At 38.0% G+C, this 17,937-nt stretch overlaps 1 protein-coding gene across 4 annotated transcripts; it reads right to left on the reverse strand.

Moving 5' to 3' along the window:
- Positions 1 to 338: 338 nt before the first annotated feature.
- LOC107766481 (BTB/POZ and MATH domain-containing protein 3) lies at positions 339 to 5,815 on the reverse strand. Of its 4 annotated transcripts, XR_012708855.1 has the most exons (5): positions 5,130 to 5,815; positions 3,757 to 4,105; positions 2,743 to 3,013; positions 954 to 1,021; positions 339 to 877 (listed from the first exon to the last, which is right to left on the reverse strand). XR_012708855.1 is itself a non-coding variant. In XM_016585268.2 (4 exons), the coding sequence occupies exons 1-4, from the start codon at positions 5,522 to 5,524 to the stop codon at positions 660 to 662; spliced, it is 1,233 nt and encodes a 410-aa protein (XP_016440754.1). In that variant the 5' UTR covers positions 5,525 to 5,815; the 3' UTR covers positions 339 to 659. The 4 variants fall into 4 exon arrangements, 2 of the variants coding, with proteins under 2 accessions (XP_016440754.1, XP_016440757.1); XM_016585268.2 differs by lacking the exon at positions 954 to 1,021; XM_016585271.2 differs by lacking the exon at positions 954 to 1,021 and having other exon boundaries at positions 2,703 to 3,013.
- Positions 5,816 to 17,937: the final 12,122 nt, after the last annotated feature.

The following is a 17,937-nucleotide window of genomic DNA, read 5'->3' on the forward strand; positions in this document are numbered from 1 at the left end:
CATGCTTTTCCTATTGCGATAAAAGGACTTCATATGGTGATTTCAGTATTATTTATAAACCAAGAAGTTATTATAGCATCAGACATTCAAATTACCCACATACACAGTGGCGAAGCCAGAAATTTTTCCAAGGATGTTCAGACTTGAAAAAAGTAAAAACAAATCCCGACAAAGGGTGTTCAATATAAGTTTTATACATCTAAAATCAATATTTTACTTATATACATAGTGTAATTTTTCGTAATATTTCGACTAAGGGTGGTCAACCCTTAACAAAAGGTGGTTTCGCCCCTGCACAGACAAACACACACACATCAATAAAATCAAAACTGAGCAAAAACAATAATACGGGCATCACTTATATGGGGAACTCGTTACATACTCATTAACGCTGTGTCCTACAGAAACAAGTAGCTCGGGTAGTCAAAAAGATAACAAGATACATTATAGACCACATATCCTGCCCTTAGGTTGTTTGGATCAACGACACAAAACCAATAATGCTAACATTAAAAGTTATATCACTTAAGCTCATTAGAACTGTTCCTACATCCCGGTAACAACGAATTGACTAACATAACCATAATCATTAGGTGAGTTTTCTAGTAGCAGATTTTCTACCAAGAAGCTTGCTTTGCACTCAAAAGACTACTATAAGATTACATCCGTCTTCGCACACGCCTAGCATTTGGATTAACAGATTCTGCTGCAGCACCATCTGCTGCCAGATCCAACCCAAAGATGCTGCTGCTAGTCCTTTTCTTGCTAGACATCACAGTCGCCTTCTCATCAACTGATGCAACTGTTTCCAGTAGCTCTGACAACAGTGACGGGCAGCTCTCTTCTAAGTGCTTAAATCCTTCTGACTGCATGACAACTGTTTAACAACAATCAGTATTTTAGCAACTTACTGAAATAATGAAGGAAACACATCTTATACAGGCTACACATACTTTAAGAGCTTGAGGCTGTCAAACGAAATTAAGCAAGAACCTGTATGGCACGGATTATAGTTCCAGTTCTAGCAGAGGAAAACAAAGGGAATTATTGTCACATGTTGAGGCTTCCAGCACTTGTAACACATTGCCCAAACCAGATTATAGGCATAACGTTAGCTAAAAACTAGCAAGCACGAGACAATCAATTAATTCAACTTTATTATTCAAATTTCAACTTGCACTATCAGCATCAAAAGCTATATGATCATAACTATAAGGTTAGCTAAAAACCAACAGCCACGAGACACAATCAAGTAATTCAACTTTATTATACAAAATTTAAAACGGGCAGACGGGAAGAAATCACCAAGGAATTTGTCTCTGTTGGGATTTGTACTCTATCCTCTCATGGTATTCATCCCACTTTAATGAGCGTTAAGCCACACCCTTGGATGTCTTCCCAGTCTTAAATCTCTCATTCCATCATTCAAACTTCAGGTATCCATCCAAACATTCTCTTTTATGGTGTCGATTGGAGAAGTGTAGCAGGAATATTTCTACTCTGCAAGTTTCTGGGAACTTTACCTCAGAAACTTAACTTTTTAATAATACAAAATATTTTCTCTAAAAATAGTACTACACACAATATCAAACTATCATTTTCCATGATTCCTGTGTCACTTGTATCAGGAATCTTCATCTTAAAAAAACATGAAGCCAGACACTCAATATTGTACATGGAAAAAAGTTACATGCATCTACAAGGTCAGACAAAATTTTCGGCCTTTTTCCCTACTAGGAGTTGTTAAAAGAAGAATAAGCATATGTTGGTTGGACAAGGAAAGGAGAAACACTCACGCTTAGTTTTGAAACAAGTGTGCCCCCCTGCTAAAGAAGATTGATGCAAAGGTTAGATCTCATCATCTATCTATCTGCAACTGCCAACTAGTACCATTGGGTCTAGAAAACCCCATCTAGGTTAGATTTAGTAGAGGTGAATTGTGGACGTCCACCCCCTGAAGCACCTGCAAACATGCATCTCTGACGAGCTAGCTTCTTGCACGTACAGGACCCGACCACATTAACTAACGACAAACTTAGAGAACGAGCTAAACAAGGCCAGCAGATTGATAAAATTCAATGTAACTTGTAGTTGTTGGCTATCAGAACTTGGAGGTTCCTTTAGAAAATGCAACTGCAAATCTTACAGATACATCCTTTTCAAAGATACTAACTCCATTAGCCAAAACCACTAACATATTCTTTCAAGAATTTAAGCAATGTGTCCGCCAAAGCCTAGGAGCCTAGCCAACTGGCAGTACTGACATTCAACAATCCTCCACCAAGAGCTCCAAAACATTTTAAAGAAGTTCTAAAGGAGATCTCGTTATTATATTCCCATGGTTACCCATTTTGCTAGATTCCTCACAACCGATTCCCGAACTTAACACCAAAAATAATCTATTGGAAGCCAAAATCACCTTTTTATACAAAAACAAGGTCCATCAGCAAGATTTCAACAGAGATTTTTTCTGAAAATAGTGTTCAGCAGAGAATTTTCAGAACCTAAGCATATCCATAAGTCATTTAGCAAAAGGAGTTCAAGGGACTATTGCTCTGGTCTACGGATACCAACTCTTTACTTGGCTTATCATTTGAACTGGACTACATTGAAGTATGGGACAAATGCACTGGAAATGAATAATCAGAGACAAAAACATGTCTGCAGATAAACAGACATTGAAAAACTAGAAATGACATAACCTGAAACACTGCACTGCTCACATCTACGGACTACACGCACCTCCCAAGTTTGTTGCTGCAAATTTCAAACATATGGCTTTAAGCTGTAGGCATTGATGCTGCTCCGAAAGGGAAAGAGTCGTAGCCACTGTATCCACATTCACTTCTTCACATAATTTAGCCTCGCATAACTGTTTCAACCTATCTAAACCAAAGCGGTCCGCTGCAGCCAATATATGCTGCATCATTATTGTAGATGTTCGTGTTGAAGTAGAGCCAGCAATTTCAAGCAAATCCGGAAGCTCATCAGAGTAAATGAAATGGAGCATAGCCTACAAAACAAACAGATGTACACAATCATCCCAACTATTAGAAAAAGCCCTAAGGTTGGCACAAGATACGCATGTGCATTACAAAATGGTAATGAACAACTTTTATTGAAAGAAACTCGATTTGGGAAAAGTGAGGTGGAAACACCATGACTATAAGGGATGGAATTGCTTAGCTAACTGCTATTTTCTTTCAATATATCCTCTTAGCGATAGAAAGAATAATGGAGGACATCATTCTGTCAGCTTAGGTAGTTCTTAGATATAAATTCCAGAAAACCATCTAAACTTAGTATTATCATGAGGTTCCAATTTATATTGAAAATTGGCTATCTTTCAAAATAATCACATTTTGTAGACTCTCTACTTTTTGGTATAGCTCTTGTATGTAGGATTGTTTTTTCCATCACCAATAAAATTATTCTGCTTATAGAAAAAATTTAGTTAGTTTTACCAAATACTGTAACGTTCAAAGATGTTTAATGCACAGAACATTAGCCATAAGAATCATTTAAGCCTAAGTATAACAATGCTAACTAAGAAAGGAATGTCTAATAAAGAGCAGTGAAATATATTCCATTTACACCTTTAACATACAAAATGAATCTGGAATGTCCATGAGAGTTCTCATATCCCCTCAATTATCTATTTTCACCCTAGCTTTCTTTTTTATTTTCTTTTAATGGCAGAAATCATTATATCAATGCAAGAACCTATTGTGAACAAAAAAAGCAAGAACTTATTACCTTGAAAATTGAGGGCTCAATATCCTCAAGTTCTACTTTGTCTGAATTAGGATTCCCCACAAGCCCAAAGAATTGGGCTCTAAACACAGGAGAACGAGCAGCTAGTATCAACTTATGAGCCTTAAAAGTCTCTTCGCCAACACGGAAATCAATATCACAACCAAGTTCAGCATCCAGCACATATTTGAGACTTTGGCCCATGTCTGATGGAGGAACAGAAACACTATAATCTTTGGGTCCTTCGACACGAGTTCTCACAACTCCAACAGTACAGCGCATAGACAGGCAATCATCCTTCAGGTAGTCAGAGGTTTCCAAAACTGATCTTCTGAAAAATCGTTTGTAACCCCTGTACGTACAGGCAAGAAATTCCATTAATGCGAGTAAGAGAGAAAGTTTTCAATGTGCTTAAATACCATGGAATCAAAAAGGTAGTGTAGTGACCCAACTAAACAATTGGTGAATTATCTTGAGCTTTAACAAAGATACTCTTGTTATGAATGGCAATCATAATATATCAAATCTGTTATCATTTTTCATTACAAAAATTATTTTATTCCATTAATATAAGATTTACAAAATAGTAACAAAATGAACTGTGGTTTCATCAACTGATCATTCATATGGAAACTTCACGAGAGAACTGAAAATGGAACATACAAACACCATTCAAAGTGGTAAAAAGAAAAGGTTGAGTCCTCAAATGGCTGAGCCAGGGGTCAAATCATGAGGCTGACTCAGATTTCAGTAAGTCAATTTTCTAAAAAACTAAAGTTAATGATTGATTTGCAATCATTTAGAGTTTCCCGGAGACAAAGTTAGACGTACCCCCGCAACCAAGGTTTGGTTCTTTTCTACCTTTCTTTTTCTTCAATCTTATAAGTATCAGTGGCGTCAGAATCAACTTGTGGACACCTTGACTATTCCACCATATACTTATTAGTCTATTACCTCCCACTAGTACGGTTACGAAGTAACTCTGCAAATAGGAAGATTTCAGTATTCTGAATTACTCCAACTCTTCAACCACTAGGCCACCTCAACAACCAAGGTCAAAGGCTAGTGCGAGGTCGGGGGAAGGGCCGGAGCAGATTGGGTCTTATATATACAGGCTCAAAGACTGTTTCCGCAGCTTGAACCTGTGACCTCCTACCTCATGGTCACAACAATGAGAGAAATAAGAAAAATGCAACAAGGGTAGGCAAAAGCACTCCTATTTCCAGTATATCGACAAACTTGGAATATGCAAAATCCCAATTACACGCAACATAAACCCTAAGAAAACATAAAAACCTAAACCATTTGGCCACGAATCTTGCTAATTTAATAGTGTCATTACACAAGCTAGCAAATGAATAAATTTGCAGACATACCACATGCTTCCTCTATATTTCAAAGAATATGGGCCGCTCTCGAGCGCCCGATCAAAATGGCTATGAACTTTGTGCTTCCCATTCCCGCTCTGATCCAATAGAGTCAGCTCAAACAGTGCCCTGACATCAGTGCCCTCACTAGCAAGGGCGATGAAAACAGAGACATACGTGGAAGAATCCTCAATATTCTTACCATCAGGGTAGAAATAAACGGCCCAATCATAACCGCCCACTGTAAATGTGTAGCTAGTTATGTACTTCCCGGGACCCATACCTTTAGCGAGGGAGTAACCCCTGATGGTGAAATGGTGGGACCCATTCACCGTCTCGTTTATCGACTTAGAACAGGAATCAGAATCATCCCCCCCACCGCGGTCCTCGTAATCCACGATCATTTCATGGGAATGAATGAAGGTGAAGAAAAAGAATACAAACAGAAACCCTAGAAATGGGGAATTGAATTTCGCAGGGATAAAAGTTGAGGTGCGAAAGGGAATGGGAAATTGATACTTATGAAGCAAAATTGGAAGGAAATTGAGGGAAGGAAATTAAGGTTCGAGCAGGTGTTTGGGTAGCTGCGGAAACTGCAGAAAGCTGAGGAGCGAACGGCAGGAAATTGTAGTGGTTGGGGAGGGGGGGATAGAAAGAGGTGGATTTGATGTAATGGATTTATGGCTTTGGAATTGAGATTTTACGAATGTTAAGAAAACGTCATTTTATTGGCTGCGACTTGTCAAAATCTGGTGGCGCTCTTTTCTTTCTTTTCCTTACTTTTTCTTTTTCTTTTTCTTTTTCTTTTGTTCGGGGCTCTTTTAGTTACTCCCAGGGTGGGAAATGGGCTGTTTGATTGTATTTTGGACTAGTGGGTTGACTCATTAAATGAGTCATTATCCAACCCCGCCCAAAGTTTACTTGGGTTAAAATAGGCTGGATCAAGATGGACTGACTCATTTAATGAGTCATCCCGCCTAAATTGACTTAAATCTTTATAATATTCTCAACTTTTAAACAAACATATATAAAAATTATCTAATATTTTGAAATAAATGTCAATTCGTGCCAAATGATTTCTTTCCTCAATTTAGATATATAATTTTATTTAATAGATCTTTATCTTATAATACTAACAAAGATCAGAACCTCCCACCACCCCAACCTCCAATCCCACCATAAATATTAATATTATTTAGAGTACTTTCTTTTAACGTTATAGATAGAGTTTTTTTTTCATTTCAACAAAATGAATATTTTCTTTTTATGATGTAAAAAAAGTATTTTTTTTTTATTTCAATAAAATAAGTACTATCTTTTCATGTTCTAGAAAAAGTATTTTCTTTTGTTTCAACAAAAAAGAGTACTTTTGTTTCATGATATAGAAAAATTATTTTTTTTTTTCACAAAATAAATATTTTCTTTTCCTGTTGTAGAAAAAAATATTTTCTTTTAATGTTGCAGATAAAGTATTTTCTTTTTCATTTCAACAAAAACCAAAAAAATTATTTTGTAATGCAGAAAAAGTATTTTCTTTCATTTCAATAAAATAAGTACTTTCTTTTCATGATGTAGAAAAAAAAATTTCTTTTGTTTTAAAAAAAGATTACTTTCTTTTTTATGATGTAAAAAAATTATTTTCTTTTTTACAAAATGAGTATTTTGTTTTCATATTGTAGAAAAAGTATTTTCTTTTGTTTCAACAAAAAGAGTACTTTCTTTTCATGATATAGAAAAAATATTTTCTTTTTCATAAAATGAGTACTTTCTTTTCATGATGATGTAGAAAAAATATTTTCTTTTAATGCTTTAGGTAGAGCATTTTCTTTTTCATTTTAACAAAATAAAAATTTTCTTTCTATGATGTAGAAAAAGTATTTTCGTTTATTTCAATAAAATAAATACTTTCTTTTTCTAATGTAGAAAAAATATTTTCTTTTTCATAAAATGAGTATTTTTTTTCATGTTGTAGAAAAAATATTTTCTTTTGTTTTAACAAAAAGATACTTTCTTTTCATGAATATATAAAAAGTATTTTCTTTTTCACAAAATGTGTACTTTATTTTCCTGTTATAGAAAAAGTATTTTCTTTTATTTCAATAAAAAGAATATTTTCTTTTCATGTTGTAAAAAAAAGTATTTTCTTTCATTTTAATAAAACGAGTACTTTCTTTTATTTTATTGTGATACCTAAAAGAATAGCTCAATAACGTCCTTTATTTTATTGATATAGATTTTATTTGTTATTTTTTTGTTGTGATAATGTGTTTCACTTTACTTTAGATTTTTTTCATGTTTGATGATTATTTTTGCCAACAACAGTTAATTAAATAAATCATTCGATATCATGAAAATAAAGTACTTATTTTGTTGAAATGAAAGAAAATACTTTTTCTACGTCATGAAAGGAAAATATTTTTTTTACATCGTGAAAAAAAAGTACTCTAAAAAATATTTTCATATATTTAGGGTGAGGGGTCAGTGGTAGGGGTGGGGTTGGGGTTGGGTTTAGGTGGTGCGTGGGTGAGAGTTAGGGGTGAGGTAGGGGTTGGGTGGGGTAGGGGTGGTGGGTGTGGTGGCAGGGGTTGGTGGAGATGGGAAATGTTGAAAAAGAGTTTTGAAAAATATTTTCCTTCAATTGGAGAAAAACGAATTTATAAAGAAATTATTTTTCAAACTTTTAAACCAACCAAATATGAAAATATTAGAAAATATTTTTCAAAATATGGGTCAAGGTAGAACTCTAAGATTGAGCATTTCTAGGGCCAAGGTGGGCATCATCACGGGTCCAGTTGGGCTGATGATTTTTGATAGGCTAACTTGGGCTAGCCCAAAATAACCCATTTTTAAAATTTATCTAGCCCAAACCCATCAAAGCTTGGGTGGGTCAAATGGGTTTGGGTTAGTTTTGCCACCCCTAGTTACTCACTCCCTCCCTACGTGGAGTTCGGGGCTCTTGATTTTTTTGTCTATTTTTTATATACACTTTGAATTATTAACTAATACGACTTATAATATTTTTCATGTAGTTTTTAAATATATAAATTTTATTTTAAAAAACTTAAAAAATTTATATCCTAATTCAGATTAAAATTAAGAAGTTTGACCCTCAAAATGCGACTTTTCTCACATAAATTGTCGCGACCCAAAATTCATTAAAGGTCGTGATGACGCCTAACACCGTTGTCATGCAAGCCAGTCATAATTAGTTAATTTAATTACTCATTTTAGTATTTTTGAATCGAGATTTTCTTCAATTAAATAGTAAAGATAGAACTCATAGAATAAGTGATAAATATTTTAGCAACAAAATTACTAAACAAGCCATAACCACTCCCAAAATCCGGTGTCACAAGTGCATGAGTATTCACTAGGGAGTAAAATAAAATACAGCATCTGTCCGGAATACAATTTAAACAGGAAAGATATAAATAACTCTGAAGGAGACTCTGCTGGTTGCGGATCGTAATATAGAATGCAGCTCACCTAAATCCCCGCATTAACCACGCCTCTGCGCCCACAATGCCGCTAGACATATATGTACCTGCACACAAACAAATATGCAGTAAGTGTAGTATGAGTACGTAAACAACGTGTACCTAGTAAGTATCATGCCTAATCTCGAAGAAGTAATAACGAGAGGTCGACTTTGATACTCACAAAGGGTCAATAATATTAAAATAGAAATATTTAAATCGGCATGATATATAGGAATAACAATAATTTTCTTTAACCATCAGAAATAATTAATTCTTTCAATTTTAATTTATCAATTAGCTTCACAAGCTGCAATAGAATATCAAGGTATCGTGTAATTATTATTATTAGGCACGATGCCTGCCGAGGTCGTTCGGCCCGATCCAGAGTATCGTGTACACTGTTGAGGGACGTGCGACACGATCTATAGATACATCTATCCTATCGAGGCGTTCGGCCCGCTCCACAAGAAAGGAGGACATTTTCTTATGAACCTCCGGAAAGAGAAGTCATTATTATAGGGCTAACACATAAGGATTTACAATTTCTATTAACATTTGAATAATTTTGTACAAAAATTCAAGTATATAAAATTTAGCCTTTTACTATCTTTTCTAACAATTCACAATATAATTCCAGTACTTTAATTAAATAAAAGATGCAATTATCACAAGAAATTCATGATTTGAGTCCTAAGCTACCCAGACATAGCATAATTAGTAGCTACGCACGGACTCTCGTCACCTCGTGCGTACGTAGCCCCCACAATTAGCAATAATTATTATTTTAAATCACCTATGGGGTAAATTCCCTCTTACAAGGTTAAACAAGAGACTTACCTTGTCTGAAAGCCCACTTTTCGATCACAATGTCGTGTAAAAATTCTCAATTCGGTGCCGAAAAATCCGAAACTATCAAAAGGTTATATAAAATAATTAATACATGTTCAATAATTCGAAATTAGACTATTAAATAGATTACCCTATCCAAAATGGTAAAATTTATAAAATTCACTCCGGGCCCACGTTCCCAGATTTCGAAAATCTTCGGAGGAAAACATTACCCATAATCTCAAGAACTCAAATATACAATTTCCATCCAATTCCATAACCATTTTCGTGGTTAAAATCTCATTTTTATAAAAATCTAGGTTTTTCATCTATACCCTTGATTTCCAAAATTTACAGGTTATAATCTATCCATAATCTATGTATTTAACTCAAAGTGTGTATGATTAACTTACCTTCAAGTTGCTAGTTGAAATCCCCTCTCAAAAAGCTCCAAAATCGCCCAAGAATGGAGAAAATGAGCTCAAAATACGCAACTTGGAGGTTCTGCCTTTTGTGATTTTTGCGCACGTGCAGAAAAACCCTCGCACGTGCGAGATTTTCCTCTTGGCCTGGCTCCGCACCTGCGGACAAATGGACCGCTTCTGTGCAACCGCATCTGCGCCCCACGCCTTCGCACATGCGCATTTCTCGCTTCTGTGCGCCTTGCCTCGCTCCTGCTCGCCTGCAGGTGCGCCCAAAATTCCGCATCTGCGGTTGATGGCCTGCCCTCCTCTTTCTGCTTCTGCGAGCAAAATGTCGCATCTGCGATGGTCGCACCTGCGACTGCCCAAGCGCAGGTGCGATTGAAGCAGAAGCTGAAAACTTCAGTTGTTGCTCCAAATTCCAAAATTGGTCTTAGCCTCGTCCGGTTGACACCTGAGGCCCTCGGGGCCCCGCCCGAACATACCAACAAGTTTCAAATCATAAAACTGACTCGCTCGAACCCTCGGAATGTGTAAAACAACATCGAAACTAAGAATCATACCTCAAACCAAATTGATTCAACTTAGAATTTTCAAAATTTTCAAACTTACTCCAAACGCGCCGAAACATACTTAAACTACTCGGAATGACACCAAATTTTGCGTACAAGTCTTAAACCACCATACGGAGCTATTCCCAAGCTCGAAATTCCAAACGAGCCTCAATTACTCCAAAACCTACTCCAAACCAAGTTTAAAGAACCTTAAACCTTTAAATAGTTGATTTTCACTATTAAGCGTTGAAACGCTCCCAGATTGTCCAAAACCCGATTCGAACATACGCCCAAGTCCAAAATCATCATACGAACCTACTAGAACCGTCAAATCTCGATTCTGGGGTCGTTTTCTAAAAATATTGACCGAAGTCAAACTTTCCCTTTTTGAAGCCAAACTAAGGAACTAAGTGTTCCGATTTTAACCCGAACACTTCTAAATCCCGAACGCAAGTCATAAATTAGTAAAACACATACGTGGAGTCTTATTTAGGGGTAGGGGTTCCAAAAGTCAAAAATGACCGGTCGGGTCATTACATTCTCTCCCACTTAAATATACATTCGTCCTCAAACGTGCTAAGAATTTCTCCGGAGTTTGCTAAAATCATTGTTTCACCCCTTGAGAACCTATCCGTGCTACCACAACCTAGTTGAGCACGTTAGATCAAGCTAGTCTGAATATTCCCCCGTTTATTTGGCCAAAAGCCTTAGAGCCAGATTCCAATATCTGAATTTCCCTACCAGGCCTGTTTCCAACATACGAACACCGTATAAATCATTACACACTGTACCAAACATGATTGCATACCCTTACTAAATTCACACCATGTACCATATAGTTCACATGACCCTCATAATGTCCTCTAACAACAATAGCCACAATTCCACGAATCTGATGCCCACAACACACCTCATGACACGTATAAGTCCTATTCCAACTCTTGCAATACTGTCACGACGGAAGAGATGTGTAGAAATTCATGACGAACTGCATAGTCAACAAATTATTTAGTCCCTCCTCCTGACAGGAACCATTACCTCATTATGAACTAAATAACGATATTTGCTCTTTAATATGCCTCATATAAATCTGATCGTACTGATCCCAGGTCCAAAAATCTCGCCTCACCCAGTACAAGTTGTTCCGGTAATAAGCCACCACAATCACTACTAAAAGTCTCATATGATGCCATCATATGCCAACAAGCCACAAACTCGAATGTGATACATAAGGAGAAACAAACTCTGAAAAGAACCACTCAACCCACGTAACTAATTAAACAACCGAAGGGATGTTATAAACCTTCCTCATAAACGAGAACAAAACACACAATAATAGATATGGGGAACTGTACTCAACATCATACTGTTGCGGCGTTCACCCCAATCCACATATGATACCGTTGTGTCGTGCGACCCGATCCAAACAACATACCCGTGGCGGCGTGCCACCCAATCCACACATGACATTAAATTGGGAAGTACCCATCAAGCCAAAACGATTATACCTATGAAATACCTGAATGTCAGCCACAATCACGCCAAGTGCACAATACTATCAGATAGCGCCATACGCTACAAAACTCAAGCACGACTAAGGTGCAATAAATGACCTGCTTCTAGAGAGCCTTCCTGCTCATATAACACCGCAAACTATACGGGATCTCAATATGAGTGCGAATTCAAACCACCTCACAACCCACATGGCACAATAGAGACTACACGGAAGGGCCGACAACAGAAATAACATCCAAGACCCGAAGTCCGAAAACAATGTTATGCTGAAACGAACACATCCAGCCTCATATAGAGCCCACATTCACATTTAGATCCATCCACGGACCTCAAGCTGATTCTGATCGTACCACACTGGGCTAATAACCTATCAAGGATCCACAATAACTCTTTTTCCCATGACACACAAGAACAACCGTCAAATACGAAACAAACTTCCATAATCCACAACCAAATAAACCGAGCGCCCTTCAGGCATAAATTCTCACATTAGCGATAATACCACAATCTCCATACTTGGTTTTAAATCTTTAGTCAATCAAGTGGCTACATGTCACACTTATATAATCTTCCCATGGGATACACTCTCACGACCTTCCGCACCAGGTAACAAGTCTGCACGTCCATACCACCGGCCACACTAATGCTGTAAGGCAAATCAGGAATCCGCGATCAGTACGTAAAGCCTCTTACACATAACACCGATCTCAGGTGACGCTTAAGACAATACCATCTTACTTTAACCATTTGAATCATTTCCTGCTCATCCGAGCTCTTGACATTCTTGTTTACACCAAACTGTAACCTTGATCCTCAACTCCTAATTCCCATGCCACTCACTGCACCTAACATACCAATACGTGAGAGTACAAGAATTCCATCATGACTCCTGATCCACTAATAGACCAAACACTCAATCACGTAGAAACCTTTTACTTAAGTCATTTCAGGAGAACCATTGCAACACGCGATTGAATTCCCATAACCGCAGAAAATACAATCCTCAAGTAGTGGTCTAAACCACCATAACTCTTCTGGGATCCATCTACACATAACAGGCCATAATACTCGAATGCCTCCAAATAAAATCAATTACGGCAACCGTCAAGCCTCGCAAGTACTGCCACAAATCACATGTATAGATTAACACGCTGAAGGAACTGATCATTTCCACCATCATGTCAATTCAACCATTGCTAACTTATCCGACTACTTATAATTTTACCTAGACTTTCCTTAGATATAACAATAACTCCATTCAAATTATATTAAACTCAATCCGCACTCGCCCCGAGTGACTCCATTTCACGAATCCACATTGCCTCAAAACCCACGAACCATCTCATACCCTCCTTGTGCGCACATTTACATCTTCAATTGGTACACCGATTATGATAATTCCTATATGAATCCAAAGTCATTTTTCTTCCATTTCTCCAATGCTACACCGCAACCCGAAGATAACGTAGAACACTCCAAGCCCCTTTCATAATCTGCTGCAAAAGCTCGATACTTAGCCATACTACGGACTCGAAATCCTTAGGCACCGCACTTATATTTTTGAATCCACTAAGACCGTTTTTGAGAGCCACTCACTCTGACTTGGTCTCGGCTATAATCAAACTCCAAGGCCCTGCTAGCATATGAACACCCTCTCAAAGAAGCACCCGGCTGGATCACTTTCCTTGTACATCATCTCCACACAAAGCATAAGCCCTGAGTCTTCTCAAAACTGAACATGAACTGATAAAGTCCAAGTATAGCACACATTCCTCCAATCCTTTGCTCAAACTACCACTGATATTTTCTTTCCTTAGTCGTAATAACCCACCAATATGCCGATAACCAGAAACCTCACAAGTAGACAACCATGAAATTCAATCGTAGATGGTGGGACTCTCCCACTTAGCTTGGAGCTACCATTGCATACCTCTGGATCCTACCAAGACTCCTTATCCCCCATTGACATGATTTTGCATAATCAACCCGCCAAATTCCTCGAAATCCTTCTGTTAACACTTCATGAACACTCTGAATCACTAGCCATATTTACATATCCAACATCTTACCGGATAGCTAGTAGAATTCTTCGTAGATGCTTCGTCAACACCACACGACCGATAACCTGCTCATAGGAGATAACCCACCTGTGGAAATTACATGCCGACATCTTCTAACAGCGCTGCACCGAGTACAATTACTACGAAATCAATAAACCACCCTGAGCCCATGCTCATTCACCAGCTGTACAAGTCCGTTCACTTCCCATTGACATCAACTAAAGGTGCAACGATACATCCCAACCCGAAATCATGTTACATTCCTCTTCATATCAAGAAAACTCATTTCTGTCGCATCCAATCTTCCCCCAGTATAACAGCAAACATTCCAAATTAAGTCCGTAGACCTAGTTACTGTCCACATGAATCCCAAATCACTCCAAACTTTCCTCAAGACGTGTAGTTATCCTACCACGTAATCCATATGCTACCTTGTCACTCTCCCACTTTGGTCAAACCCTCTCCTTTAAGCAACTACTCGACTTCTATTTCTCACACTTGGCCTTCTAGGAACCTAACCACCACAAGACACCTTCCAGATGTCCTTCCTCATCCTTTGCTGCCCAGTTGTTGCCTTAAATCAAAATCTATCTCTATAGCACTTGAACCAATCCATCGCTACCAACTTTAAACCTTTCCGAGGATCATCTTTCTCGAGCCATCAATACTAGAAACACCGCTTCGGTCCTGAACCACTGCACATCGCAGTCTCTGACAACCGCTTCCCCGGCATCATTTCACAATACCCTGCCCCAAAGGCGAATTGAAGAAGACCATAACACCGGCGAACTTAACACATTCCATCAAGGACGACGTCACCACATGACAGATGAAAATTCCACCGTGCTCGAAAATACTAAGTCTCGTTACCCCATCAACCCAAACCTGAGCGCTCGTAGTCCGATTGCCTTTCCTCCGCCGGAAATAAAATACTGAATCTCTGAATCATGCACTGAGTAAAACACACTTCCAAGTCATTCACTGCCTCGACACATAGACAAGCATCCTACCATTACACGAACACTGTGTGATAGCAACGCACAAATTGTCATAACAATCAATGCCAAATCTCAAAACCTTAGGTAATACTAATACTGAGCTGAAATGACAGAGCGGCCTTCCGCAAGGCGACGACAATAGCCCAATCAAATACGCAGGGAGAAACATCCTGCACCACATCTGTAGTACCATTAAACTTCCTCGATTCCCAATTTATAACAAGCATTTCACGTCGCAAAAGATTGAATAGGAAGGAAATGAAGGCATAAGCCTCAAAGGAATCGAATCACACGATAATGAATCAAGAAAGGAAGTGCTCCTAACAACCCTGTAGCCTCTCGAAGATAAGTACAGACGTCTCCATACCTATCCACAAGACTCTACTAGACTCGTGAGACTTAAGTGAACCTAGTGCTCTGATACCATGTTGTCACGACCCAAAATCCACTAAAGGTCGTGATAGCGCCTAACACCGCTGTCAGGCAAGCCAATCATAATTAATTAACTTAATTACTCATTTTAGTATTTTTCAATCGAGATTTTCTTCAATTAAATTGTAAAGATAGAACTCATAGAGTAAGTGATAAATAATTTAGCAACTAAATAACTAAACAAGCCATAGCCACTCCTAAAACCCGGTGTCACAAGTGCATGAGCATTTACTAGGGAGTAAAATAAAATACATCATCTGTCCGGAATATAATTTAAACAGGAAAGATATAAATAACTCCGAAGGAGACTCTACTGGCTGCGGATCGTAATATAGAATGCAACTCATCAAAGTCCCCGCATTAACCACACCTCTGCGCCCACAAGGCCGCTAGACATATATGTACCTGCACAAAAGAAAATGTGCAGCAAGTGTAGTATGAGTACGTAAATAACGTATACCTAGTAAGTATCAAGCCTAATCTCGAAGAAGTAGTGACGAGAGGTCGACTTTGATACTTACTAAGGGTCAATAATATTAAAATAGAAATATTTAAATCGACATGATATATAGGAATAACAACAATTTTCTTTAACGAGCAGAAATAATTAATTCTTTCAATTTCAATAATTTTTAATTTATCAATTAGCTTCACAAGCCCGATCCAGAGTGTTATTATTAGACATGATGTCTGACGAGGTCGTTCGGCCCGATCCAGAGTGTCGTGTACACTGCCGAGGGACGTGCGGCACGATCCATAGATGCAACTATACTGCCGAGGCGTTCGGCCTGCTCCACAAGAAAGGAGGACATTTTCTTATGAACCTCCGGAAAGAGAAGTCATTATTATAGGGCCAACACATAAGGATGAACAATTTCTATTAACAGTTAAATAATTTTGTACAAAAATTCAAGTATATAAAATTTTAGTCTTTTACTATCTCTTCTAACAATTCACAATATAATTCAAGTACTTTAATTAAATAAAAGTTACAATTATCATAAAGAATTCATGATTTGAGTCCTAAGAAACCCGGAGTCCGGACATAGGCATAATTAGTAGCTACGCATGGACTCTCGTCACCTCGTGCATATGTAGCCCCCACAATTAGCAACAATTATTATTTTAAATCACCTATGGGGTAAATATCCTCTTACAAGGTTAGACAAGAGACTTACCTTGTCTCAAAGCCCACTTCCCGATCACAATGTCGTGTAAAAATCTCAATTCGGTGCCGAAAAATCCAAAACTATCCAAATATTATATAAAATAATTAATACATATTCAATAATTCGAAATTAGACTATTAAATAAATTACCCTATCCAAAATGGTAAAATTTCTAAAATTTACCCTAGGCCCATGTGCCCGGATTCCGAAAATTTTCCGAGAAAAACGTTACCCATAATCTCAAGAACTCAAATATACAATTTCTATCCAATTCCATAACCATTTTCGTGGTTAAAATCTCATTTTTATAAAAAAAATCTAGGTTTATCATCTAAACCCTTGATTTTCAAAATTTACAGGTTATAATCTCCTCATAATCTATGTATTTAACTCAAAGTGTGTAGGTTTAACTTACCTTCAAGTTGCTAGTTAAAATCCTCTCTCAAAAAGCTCCAAAATCGCCCAAGAATGGAGAAAATAGGCTCAAAATACGCAACTCCCGACTTAAATGAAGGTTCTGCCTTCTGTGATTTTCGCACTTGCGGAGGGGTAATCACACCTGCGGTTCCGTACCTGTAGAAAAACCCTCGCAGGTGCCAGATTTTCCTCTTGGCCTGGCTCTGCACCTGCGGACAAATGAACCGCTTCTTTGCAACCGCATCTGCGCCCCAAGCCTTCGCACATGCGCATTTCTCGCTTCAGCACGCCTTGCCTCGCACCTGCTCGCCCGTAGGTGCGCCCAAAATTCCGCATCTGCGGTTGATGGCCTGCCCTCCCCTTTCCGCTTCTGCGAGCAAAATGTCGCATCTGCGATTGAAGCAGAAGCTGGAAACTTCAGCTGTTACTCCAAATTCAAAAATTGGTCCGAGCCTCGTCCGGTTGACACCCGAGGCCCCCGGGGTCCCACCCGAATATACTAATAAGTTTGAAATCATAAAACGGACTCGCTCGAACCTTCGGAATGTGTAAAACAACATCGAAACTAAGAATCATACCTCAAACCAAATTGATTCAACTTAGAATTTTTAAAATTTTCAAACTTACTCCGAACACGCCGAAACATACTTAAACTACTCGGAATGACACCAAATTTTGCGTCCAAGTCTTAAATCACCATACGAAGCTATTCCCAAGCTCGAATTTCTAAACGGACCTCAATTACTCCAAAATGTACTACAAACCAAATTTAAAGAACCTTAAACCTTTAAATAGTTGATTTTCACTATTAAGTGCTGAAACGCTCCCGGGTTGTCCAAAATCCGATTCGAACATACGTCCAAGTCCAAAATCATCATACGAACCTACTGGAACTGTCAAATCCCGATTCTGGGGTCATTTTCTAAAAATGTTGACCAAAGTC

Source organism: Nicotiana tabacum, chromosome 4 (assembly GCF_000715075.1).
Source record: "Nicotiana tabacum cultivar K326 chromosome 4, ASM71507v2, whole genome shotgun sequence".
Lineage (NCBI taxonomy): Eukaryota > Viridiplantae > Streptophyta > Magnoliopsida > Solanales > Solanaceae > Nicotiana > Nicotiana tabacum.

Coding starts and splice junctions, on each gene's coding strand:
- LOC107766481 (XM_016585268.2), bottom strand. CDS start 5,524: ATGATCGTGGATTACGAGGACCGCGGTGGGGGGGATGATTCTGATTCC. Junction 4,106..5,129: donor AAATATAGAGGAAGCATGTG/GTATGTCTGCAA, acceptor CTGTACGTACAG/GGGTTACAAACGATTTTTCA. Junction 3,014..3,756: donor TTGAGCCCTCAATTTTCAAG/GTAATAAGTTCT, acceptor TTTGTTTTGTAG/GCTATGCTCCATTTCATTTA.